The sequence below is a fragment of the Sapajus apella genome, unplaced genomic scaffold, assembly GCF_009761245.1.
Source record: "Sapajus apella isolate SASKATOON/1434 unplaced genomic scaffold, GSC_monkey_1.0 scaffold71, whole genome shotgun sequence".
In the NCBI taxonomy this organism is placed as follows: domain Eukaryota; kingdom Metazoa; phylum Chordata; class Mammalia; order Primates; family Cebidae; genus Sapajus; species Sapajus apella.
In genome coordinates, this window is record NW_022437011.1 from 10,614,953 (window position 1) to 10,627,068 (window position 12,116).

The 12,116-nt window shown below is 42.3% G+C and overlaps 2 protein-coding genes across 8 annotated transcripts in view; both read left to right on the forward strand.

Moving 5' to 3' along the window:
* Positions 1-12,116, forward strand: part of LOC116531589 (protocadherin alpha-2-like) — a 167,406-nt gene that overhangs the window by 34,701 nt on the left and 120,589 nt on the right.
* Positions 1-12,116, forward strand: part of LOC116531585 (protocadherin alpha-C2) — a 191,498-nt gene that overhangs the window by 28,570 nt on the left and 150,812 nt on the right. The window contains exon 2 of one of the 7 annotated variants that reach the window (XM_032250478.1): positions 1-1,872. The exons of 5 other annotated variants lie outside the window; for them this stretch is intronic. In XM_032250478.1, the coding sequence (XP_032106369.1) occupies positions 1-1,872 (1,872 nt within the window). Of the gene's footprint in view, positions 1,873-6,739; positions 9,404-12,116 lie in introns of those variants that run through there. One more of the 7 variants, XM_032250477.1, reaches the window with a different exon arrangement.

The window sequence follows — 12,116 nt, forward strand, 5'->3', positions numbered from 1 at the left end:
GAATATTTCTCTCTGGACGTGCCAACCAGCAACCAGCAGGTAAAACCTCTTGGACTTGTATTACGGAAACCTCTAGACAGAGAAGAAACTCCGGAGCTTCATTTATTGCTTACGGCCACCGATGGAGGCAAGCCTGAACTGACTGGCACCGTTCAGTTACTCGTCACAGTACTGGACGTCAATGACAACGCCCCAGTGTTCGACAGAACCCTCTATACGGTGAAATTACCAGAAAACGTTTCTGTTGGAACGCTGGTGATTAACCCCAATGCCTCAGATTTAGACGAAGGCTTGAATGGGGATATTATTTACTCCTTCTCGAGTGATGTTTCACCAGATATAAAATCCAAGTTCCACATGGACCCCGTAAGTGGGGCAATCACAGTGATAGGACATATGGATTTTGAAGAAAGTAGAGCACACAAGATCCCAGTAGAGGCTGTCGATAAAGGTTTTCCACCACTGGCTGGTCATTGCACAGTTCTTGTGGAAGTTGTGGATGTTAATGACAATGTTCCACAGTTGACTATCAAAACCCTGCTGATTCCTGTAAAAGAGGACGCACAACTAGGTACAGTTATTGCCCTGATCAGTGTGACTGACCTAGACGCGGGTACCAACGGGCAGGTCACCTGCTCCCTAATGCCCCAAGTCCCCTTCAAGCTGGTGTCCACTTTCAAGAATTACTACTCGTTGGTGCTGGACAGCGCCCTGGACCGCGAGAGCGTGTCGGCCTATGAGCTGGTGGTGACCGCACGAGACGGGGGCTCCCCTTCGCTGTGGGCCACCGCCAGCGTGTCTGTGGAGGTGGCCGACGTGAACGACAACGCGCCAGCGTTCCCGCAGCCCGAGTACACGGTGTTCGTGAAGGAGAACAACCCGCCGGGCTGCCACATCTTCACTGTGTCTGCGTGGGACGCAGACGCGCAGGAGAACGCGCTGGTGTCCTACTCGTTGGTGGAGCGGCGGGTGGGCGATCGCGCGCTGTCGAGCTACGTGTCGGTGCACGCGGAGAGCGGCAAGGTGTACGCGCTGCAGTCGCTGGACCACGAGGAGCTGGAGCTGCTGCAGTTCCAGGTGAGCGCGCGCGACGCGGGCGTACCGCCTCTGGGCAGCAACGTGACGCTGCAGGTGTTCGTGCTGGACGAGAATGACAACGCCCCGGCGCTGCTGGGATCTCGGAGGAGTGGCATTGGCGGTGGCGCGGTGAGCGAGCTGGTGCTGAGGTCGGTGGGCGCTGGCGAGGTGGTGGGGAAAGTGCGCGCAGTGGACGCAGACTCAGGCTACAATGCTTGGCTTTCATACGAGCTGCAGCCAGAAGCGATCAACACGCGCATCCCGTTCCGCGTGGGGCTGTACACGGGCGAGATCAGCACGACACGGGCCCTAGAGGAGACGGATGCACCGCGCCAGCGCCTCCTAGTGCTGGTGAAAGACCACGGGGAGCCGGCGCTGACGGCCACTGCCACCGTTCTGGTGTCGCTGGTGGAGAGCGGCCAGGCACCAAAGTCATCGTCGCGAGGGTCAGTGGGTGCCACTGGCCCCAAGGTGACGCTGGTGGATGTCAACGTGTACCTGATCATCGCCATCTGCGCGGTATCCAGTCTGCTGGTGCTCACGCTGCTGCTGTACACAGCACTGCGGTGCTCAGCGCTGCCCACCGAGGGTGAGTGCGCGCCGGGCATGCCCACTCTTATGTGCTCTAGCGCAGTGGGGAGTTGGTCTTACTCGCAGCAGAGGAGGCAGAGAGTGTGCGCTGGCGAGGGTTCACCGAAGACCGACCTCATGGCCTTCAGCCCGGGCCTTTCTCCTTGTGCTGGATCTACAGGGCGAACGGGAGAACCCTCTGCTTCTTTAGATTCATCTGGGAAGGTAGGTTGTTCTATTTTATTGAAGTATTTTATTTTTTATATAATTATTTATTTTTTATTGAACGATATTTTAAATTACTCCCAGTAATTTGAATAGTTTTATTCATTTTTCTAGAAATTTATTGATTTCTTTTTTTCTTTTCCTTTCTTTTTCTTTTTTTTTTTTTTTTTGAGATGGCGTCTCACTCTTTCGCCAGGCTGGAGTGCAGTGGTGTGATCTGGGCTCACTGCAACCTCTGCCTCCCGGGTTCAAGCGATTGCACTACAGGCCCACACCACCACGCCCAGTTAATTTTTGTATTTTTATTAAAGACAGGGTTTCACCATGTTGGCCAGGATGGTCTGGATCTCTTGATCTCGTGCTCCGCCCGCCTGGGCCCCGCCCCCCCACCCAAGTGCTGGGATTACAGGTGTGAGCCACTGAGCCTGGCCAGTATTTTTTCTTATAAAGTGAACCCCTTAACATTGGAGCCGACGTTGCCTTGACTTCTAGTGAGAATCATAAACCGTATATTAAATAGATATTTATTGGGTATGGAATTAATTTTATTTAAATTTGTGATGAAAGCAACATTAAATTTCTGATACCGTGCTGCTATAGCACCTGGAAACCAATTTAGTTGTTAGTCATTCATTAAAAATTAACATCACTATCATTTATTTATTTCTAAATTTTGTATAGTATTTTAAGTCTACTTGCATTGTTTGTAAGAAACCCAAGCAAAAATATATAGCAATTATTACCTTGTTAATGTTTTAGGTCTCTACATTTTTCTGGATGGAGAGCATGTAAACATTGGATTGTTCAGCACCCCTCAGTATCTATTATTTTAATAAGGAACTTCAACTAAACTTGAGAAAACAGTTGTTCCACTTTAGGAATCAAATTATGTCAATAAATGTTATAAACACAGCCTTCATTTCAACTTGTATAAAATATGTTCTTAAATGTCTGACAATGTAGATATAGGGAAATGTTGATTGAAATTGTGTTTACACTTAGAAATTCTTTGAATTTCAGTCGTTTACTGAAATTAGAGAACATACTTTTTAACAAGTGTTTTCTTTCTTCAAGAGGACATTCTCCTTTTAATTGAAATTTTCTCCATTTAGTGATAAAATGATGAGCCATGTAAAGATTTCAAACTTTGAGTTCTCTTGAAATTCATAGTCTGTAACTTTAAAAAATTACCCTTACCAATTTAGATAAGAATTAACTTTTTCAGTCAGTAATCCATAAGACAGAAATCTGTTTTTTAAAAATCTTTTTTTTTCTCCTCTCATCTCATACGTAGCACAAGGCAGAAATCTGGATATGAGATTTGCACCTTTAATGCCACTACAACTTATATTTCCTGAATTGTAGTATGTGACTTTCCAAAATGGCGGTTCCCCACACTCTACCTTTAGTGCAAGCTATTTGTTTGTTTTCTAATTTATATTTTTAAAAACTTCACTTGTTGAGTTTTTGTTATGTGGTTTATATTTTTCTTTCTCTTTCAGCTATCTTATTTAATGTTGTGTCAGATATTTTATAAGGTATGACTTAATTAAAAAACTCAGTGGAGCAAGATCAGAATGGCCTTGAGAATACAGCCACAATAATAACTATGAAAATGCAAGCAACATTTATTTAAAATAAAATATGTTAATTTTTAAATTTTCCCTTAAAACACATGTTTGGACCATGCTACATTATATATTATTTGTCATCTCTCTCTCTCTTTTTTTTTTTTTCCGAGATGGAGTCTTGCTCTGTCACCCAGGCTGGAGTTCAGTGTCACCTAGGCTGGAGTGCAGTGGTGTGATCTCAGCTCACTGCAACCTCTGCCTCTCGGGTTCAAGCAATTCTCCCACCTCAGACTCCTGAGTAGCTAGGATTACAGGCACGTGCCACTGCGCCCCACTGGTTTTTATATTTTTAATGGAGACAGGGTTTCCTCATATTGGCCATGTTGGGCTTGAACTCCTGACCTTATGATCTGCCTGCCTTGGCCTCCCAAAGTGCTGGGATTACATGCTTTACATGCTTGAGACACTGTGCACAGCCTTTTTTTTTTTTTTTTTTTTTTTTTTTTTTTTTTTACTATTTTCTTTCAAAACTTGAGTGGTAGCTGAGCTCCCATCATTAAATCTATCTATGTCTATCAGCACAACTCACCTTGAATATAGACTTATACTTTCAAGTATCTTTGTCATTGCACTTTTTTCAAGTTTCTTGTGCCATTGAAACTTGGGCCCAGGTATTTGATTGTTTGTATGAATAGAGGGATGCTACAGATGTCATTTGTCCCCCGCCTATGTCCTCCAGTCTCTTAGAGCTAGTACTTATGAAGCATTTGCTATGTCATCAGTAAGCATAAAATTTATTCTTTATTATTTATGGCTGTGTTGGTGCGATTGGTAATTTAGTTCTTCATATTAATCTTTATTCTGTCTCAGAGTGTGGGCTGTCATCATGTGCAAATTATCGGAAGAGCTGTGAACACCTTAGTAATAAATTTATCTTTTGAGGTCATTAGTAAACATTAACACTGAGATCCAGAGAGGGTAAAATTTAAAACAGGCTGGCAAGTTCAAAACAGAGAGGTGAGAGCAGAAGACACTTTCCTATTTTGCGTAATAGCTCTCCTTATATGCTTCTGTAGTTAACATTCCTCAACTGAAGTCAGAACGATGAAACAATAATGAAGCTCCTCCTATGCCAGTTCTTTTCAAGTTGTAGTTACTATATAGGGAAAACTAAATTATCACCCAATATCTTAGACACTTCGAGAGAAAAGGGGGGATTGTAAATAAGTATACAAGATCACAGACCTAAGTTGAGCCTGTTCCAGACAAACTGGGGCGTATGGCCATCCTATCCTCCTAGCACATTAGCAGCACCTAGAGTCCTCATTGAATGTTCTAGTTCGAGACTCCACCTCAGAAATTCTGAAATGGGTAGTATGAGCAAATTGTCATTTTAAAGCACACCTGAGATGATTCTCATACAACTGAAGTTTTAGATCCATAGCCCTATTTGATACTTGACAGTGCAAGTTTTTGTAATTTAAAAAGATGTGGCCTGACACCTGTAATCCCAAAGTTTGGGAGGCCAAGGTGGGAGGGTCAAAAAAATTATCTGGGCATGGTGGCATGCATCTGTAGTCCCAACTACTCAGAAAGCTGAAGTGGGAGAAATGCTTGAGCCTGGGACATTAAGGCTGCAGTGAACTGTGACAGCACCACTGTACTTCAGCCTGGGTGACAGCGACATTCTGTCTCAAAAAAGAAAAAGAGTGACTTAACTACTCCCCACTTTTTTATTGGACGTCTACATTGGAATATTTATGTTATTACTTGGTAAAAAATATACATTAGTAGAAATTGAGTTGTTTTTATTATTTTGTGTATGGAGATGATTGAACAATGGCATACTTATTTTTACACTCCAGATAGCTGAAACAGAACTTGATATTTTGATAGGTAACTCATTACATTTTAATTCAAGGTTTATAAAAAAGTAATCTCTAAAATCGGATTTTGAATGAATCTTGACACAAGAGGCATTCCAAAGGAGTAGAGAAGTATAGAAACAGAATTTAGTAGGACACATAAACTGTTGGATTAAGTGACACCCATTTCTGTCATTTTTCTTATTCATAAATATTGTTGCTCTGTCATTCATATTTTAATAAAAAAGAGTTTAAAGTTATTGACACACTTAAAATATTCTTTACAAAAGTCATAACATCATTAAATAAAATAAATTAACCCTTGTGTAAGACCAAAATTTCTGTTATTAAGTTTTTCCTTCTTGGAAAGATAGAAAACCCTTTTTTTTTTCAGCAGCACAGATATATAAAATTTTCATTCCTGAATATTTGATTTCAATAACTTTGAGAGAGAAAAAATATTTTTACAGCAAGTAGTAATGAAAAACTTCATTGACAATGATAAAATTTTTAGATACATTTCCGAACTGTGTCTTTTGGGCATTTGAAAAGTGTAAATACAACAGGGATAAAAGCATTTGTCTCTGAAAAACAGAAACAATAAATATGTTAATTACTTTTTTTAGAATCATAATTAAGATTGTTTTTGCCCATGTAAAATATTATAAAATGAAACCTCTCCTTTTATAAAGGATTTTTCTATAACAGTACTTTTCTGTTTTTTTTAAATATGGAAAACACCACTGTCAGCCTATGTAGTAGCAATAATTAAGGCATTGTAGAGTGACCATGTTCTATAGGTAATAATTTTGCCTGATGAGCCAGATTTGGTATTAAGCTTCATGAAAACAAATATGGTCAAATTCAGGCCTGGGGATAGTTTCCATTTATGAAGCACTCACTCTCCTTAAGGTGTTGTTGCAAGCACTTAATATATTATAATTCACGCAACCACCATATACTATTAGGCTAAAGTTATAAAATTGGAACATGAGGCAGGGAAAGTTTAAATGATTTTCACCAAATCACGTGGCTAGTGAATGGGAAAATAGGAATCTAAATGGAGAAATGTGTGATGTTGAAGCTAATGATCTCTCTAAGTTCTAGCGAATTTAGAACTTAGGAGTTACAAACACCTCACAGATAGTTGATGCTTGACATTAGTGTATAAATAAACTTTGTTAAATCTCAAAATAATGAGAAAGAGAAGTAAGTTAAGTATCAGAACTTAAAGGGAACTAAACTTGTTATTTAATAAAATATTAGTATACTCAGTAGCATGCAAATATTAAGGGCATGTTGAAATTCAGCTATCGATAATCATGTAGTTAGGGAAGAAATCGCTACTCTGAGATTCTACATTTAAGAAAATATTGCACCTGGGATCAACATTTGTTATTATTATCTGTAAAGAGACATAATGTGAGGCTTTGAAAGTCCGTAGACATAAAAATACGTAAAAAATTAATATATAAATGAAAGAAGTTGTAAACTCATGGAATTGTACTTACACCTAAAGCCACCGGAGGTCGCTGTTGTCCACAAAATGGTTCTTTAGAACAAAGGCATCATCCAGTTTCTAAAGGACTAGGAAGTAGCTTCATTCTGAGATCTCAGCCATTTCGACAGAAAATAGATGTAAGAAGAGGACAGAAGATGTAAGGCCGTATGTACATTCGTCGATTTGTAAAACAGGAGAAGGATAAGATGGTTTCCAGATGTAGCTGCTTGGGGGCCCAGTGTCCGCTGCTCTCGCTTCTTCTCCTTGCATCCTGGGAGGTGGGGAGCGGTCAGCTCCACTACACCGTACCGGAGGAGGCCAAACACGGCACCTTTGTGGGCCGCATCGCGCAGGACCTGGGGCTGGAGCTGGCGGAGCTGGTGCCGCGCCTGTTCCGGGTGGCGTCCAAAACACACGGGGACCTTCTGGAGGTAAATCTGCAGAATGGCATTTTGTTTGTGAATTCTCGGATCGACCGCGAGGAGCTGTGCGGGCGGAGCGCGGAGTGTAGCATCCACCTGGAGGTGATCGTGGACAGGCCGCTGCAGGTTTTCCATGTGGACGTGGAAATAAAGGACATTAACGACAATCCGCCCAGGTTCTCCGTAACAGAACAAAAGCTCTTAATACCTGAATCCAGACTGCTTGACTCTCGATTTCCGCTAGAAGGCGCATCTGATGCGGATGTTGGAGAGAACGCATTGCTTACTTACAAACTCAGTCCAAATGAGTTTTTTATTCTTGATATTATGAACAAAAAAGACAAAGACAAATTCCCAGTGCTTGTTCTGCGGAAACTGCTGGATCGTGAAGAAAATCCTCAGCTAAAGTTGTTATTGACAGCAACTGACGGAGGCAAACCTGAATTTACCGGATCTGTTTCTCTGCTTATCCTGGTATTAGATGCCAACGATAACGCCCCTATCTTTGATAGACCGGTTTATGAAGTTAAGATGTATGAAAATCAAGTGAACCAAACGTTAGTTATATGGCTCAATGCTTCTGATTCGGATGAAGGAATAAACAAGGAAATGATATATTCATTTAGCTCTTTGGTCCCACCCATGGTAAGAAAGAAATTTTGGATAAACGAAACGACGGGAGAAATAAAAGTAAATGATGCTATTGACTTTGAGGATAGTAACACTTATGAAATTCATGTAGATGTTACAGATAAGGGAAATCCACCTATGGTTGGTCACTGCACGGTCCTAGTGGAATTACTGGATGAAAATGATAATTCACCTGAGGTGATTGTCACTTCTCTGTCTCTCCCAGTAAAAGAAGACGCTCAAGTGGGCACCGTCATCGCCCTGATCAGCGTGTCTGACCATGACTCAGGAGCCAACGGACAGGTCACCTGCTCTCTGACACCCCATTTCCCTTTCAAGCTGGTCTCCACCTACAAGAATTACTACTCGTTGGTGCTGGACAGTGCCCTGGACCGCGAGAGCGTGTCGGCCTATGAGCTGGTGGTGACCGCGCGAGACGGGGGCTCGCCTTCGCTGTGGGCCACGGCCAGCGTGTCCGTGGAGGTGGCCGACGTGAATGACAACGCGCCGGCGTTCCCGCAGCCCGAGTACACTGTGTTCGTGAAGGAGAACAACTCGCCGGGCTGCCACATCTTCACTGTGTCGGCGCGGGACGCGGACGCGCAGGAGAACGCGCTGGTGTCCTACTCACTGGTGGACAGGCGGGTGGGCGATCGCGCGCTGTCGAGCTACGTGTCGGTGCACGCGGAGAGCGGCAAGGTGTATGCGCTGCAGCCGCTGGACCACGAGGAGCTGGAGCTGCTGCAATTCCAGGTGAGCGCGCGCGACGCTGGCGTGCCGCCTTTGGGCAGCAACGTGACGCTGCAGGTGTTCGTGCTGGATGAGAACGACAACGCGCCTACGCTGCTGGCGTCTCCCGCTGGCAGCGCGAACGGTGCAGTCAGTGAGCTGGTGCTGCGTTCGGTGGGTGCTGGCCAAGTGGTGGCGAAGGTGCGCGCAGTGGACGCTGACTCAGGATACAACGCGTGGCTGTCGTATGAATTGCAGTCGGCAGCGGTTGGCGCACGCATCCCATTCCGCGTGGGGCTGTACACGGGCGAGATCAGTACGACACGCGCTCTGGATGAAGCTGACTCGCCGCGTCAGCGCCTATTGGTGCTGGTGAAGGATCATGGTGAGCCGGCGCTGACGGCCACAGCCACTGTGCTTGTGTCGCTTGTGGAGGGCGGCCAGGCACCCAAGGCCTCGTCGCGAGCGTCAGTGGGCGTGGCGCCCGAGGTGACCCTGGTGGATGTCAACGTGTACCTGATCATCGCCATCTGCGCGGTGTCCAGCTTGCTGGTGCTCACGCTGCTGCTGTACACTGCACTGCGGTGCTCTGCGACGCCCACCGAGGGCGCCTGTGGGCCGATGAAGCACACGCTGGTGTGCTCTAGCGCGGTGGGGAGCTGGTCTTACTCGCAGCAGAGGCGGCAGAGGGTGTGTTCTGGGGAAGGCCCGCCCAAGACGGACCTCATGGCCTTCAGCCCCAGCCTTCCACCCTGCCCAACAGTAGATGTGGAAACGGAAGATCAGCCTATTGGAGGGGACCACTCTAGGAAGGTGGGTTATTACCTTTTCCTTTTCTTTTTGTGCTTTGTGATCATATTTTCTCACCACATTTTCTCAAATATATATCTCAGAATATTTCATTTTTGTCTACATACCATTTATGCCTGAATATTTCTAGTGATACTCTTGTAATATAACTTATTCCAGGAGTTGCTTTTAAATTTTTTCTATCCTACCCACTGTGTCAGCTTTTGATTGTTCTTTAATTTTTAAAAATAACAATTTGTTCTGAATACACCAATATTTTCCAATACAAATATGTGATATGGGTTGCAGTTCTGATGATTTACTTTCATAATCACTTTTCGTTGCAAATATTTGTATGGTTAGTATTTCAGTTAATGTTATTTCATTTTCCAATCTAAATTTTGATTTGCTTGTATTTGCATTAACAAAAAATTAATATGATTTTTTGTTAATTAGCTGATCAATATCTCTTCAGTGAAAATGTGTTTTCTCCCATGTGTAGAACATGTGTAGTGTACCATAGCTTATACTGCCATAGCAGATTTCAAGTGTTCAGCGATTACAGTTTTTCCTCAATGGCACAGTAAGTAGGTGGCAATTTAAAATTTCTTAATCTTAGCAATTAAGTAAATGCTTTGAACTTTAAAAATGTTTTCCATTTTTATTTTAGTTGTAGTGGTACCTGTGTCAGTGTGTATTATTCACTTTACTTAGCAGAAGAAAGTGTGTGTTTTCGTTATTTACATAATTTTATCCAGCAGTCATCTGCTTCTTTATCATTAGGCATTGCTTATGATATTCAGGTATTAGCTCTGTCACTTTGAGGAAGGAGTCATGCTTATGTTTAATAACGAAGAGCATTTGAACACTTTTTAATTTTGAGATTGAAAATATTACTAATTAATATTAAAACTTTGAGGAGAAAATTAAATCAATGTTTTCTACTGATCTATTATATTGTAAAGTTTAGTTTAATAGCTTCTCTAGTCCCAAAACCTAAAAAAAAAGGGAAAAAAAATAGCTTCTCTAGTCATCTTAAACAGGGTTGGGTTGTATGATATAGACCCAGAAATGAAAGCTAATTTAGTTGCCTAGTGACAAAGCTGCACTATCGATTGTGTTTTTCTGAAATTGGTTGTTACCCGATACTCATGATTTCATTAAAAAAAAACTTTATTAATTCTAGTGTTACCAAACACCAATGCCATGAATTTATCATCTTGCCTACAGCTCTTAGCAATTACTTTTTCTTTCCTTTCCCTTTGAGTATGGAGATTGAATTTGTTACTCATATATGCTTCATAAATAGCTTCAAATAGCAGTTAAAATTATTGTTCAAGTTTAGGAACATCAAAAAAGACAATTGTGGCAAGAATTTAAACATGGCATTCTTTCAGTCTTAATACACTCCATGCCCTGTCTCCAGCTTTTAGAAATTATAGATGCTAAATTAATGCAGAGTTTAGAAATGATATAATATTTGTTATATCAAAATAGTTTTATGAAATATATACTTCCTCTGATATTTGAAAAAAAATCCTCCTGAATATCATATTATAAGTAATATATAAAATTTAGTAAAAACTCATACCAGTCATAAAAGCCTCAGGTATACAGGTGCATTAATCTCTTCATCAGTACTAATTTAAGGCCAGGCATGGTGGCTCACACCTGTAATCCCAGCATTTTGACAGGCCAAAGTTGGAGGATTGCTTGAGGCCAGGAGTTCAAGATCAACCCGGGCAACACTGGGATACCTTGTACTGAACATATATATGATGGGGTCTCCTTACAAAGACACACACACACACACACACACACACACGCACACACACACACACGTGTGTGTGTGTGTATGCATGTATGTACTCCTTGCATATATATGTATGTGTGTACTCCTTACGTGTGTGTGTGTGTGTGTGTACTTATGTGTATAAGCCGGCATGGTGGTACATGCCTGTAGTTTCTGCTGTAGTGCTACTTGGGAGGGTGAGGTGGGAGGATCACTTGAGCCCAGGAGGTTGAGGCTGCAGTGACCAATGATTGTGCCACTGCACTCTAGCCTGGACAACAAAGTGAGACCCTATTTCAAAAATTGAAAAAGGTAAAGGAAATAATAACACAAGTATCCGGCAAATATCTTATTTCATATTCATTCACATGATAATAGAGTTGGCGCAGTAGTACTTTCTTTAGGATGTCCACATACAAGATAAAACTCTTCATGGAATTCTAATTTGTAAGACAAACCTACTTTTGAAGAGGTACTGGTCACACACAAGAAGGTATAGGAAAGGACTTGGAAGCTCAAAAAAAAAAAAGCCGCATAAATGCATATGTAGGAATTAGCAACATGGAAGGTAAGTGAAATAATATGAAATCAAATCCACTTATGTATTAAGCCACAGGATATTGTTGTTCTCCAAGAAAAGTATTTTTTTAACAGGTGAAAATCAGATTATTCCTAGATCAGAAAGAAGCTCCATTTTTCCTGTGCTTTAAAAACCACAAACACCCATTAAGATCATGTGGAACCTCAGGGACAAGGAATCAAAAGATCTCAGAGGAACTATGTCTTTCTAGTCATGAAATATTCTTTTACTAACCGAAAGAGAGGCATGATGTTAGCTGCCAGACTAAGTGGCCAGGAATCCCGGAGCCTACAGCACTGGCTTTTTCTCCTCAAAATTTGTGAGGAGGGGGAGGACCAGCTCCACTATACTATCCTGGAAGAGGC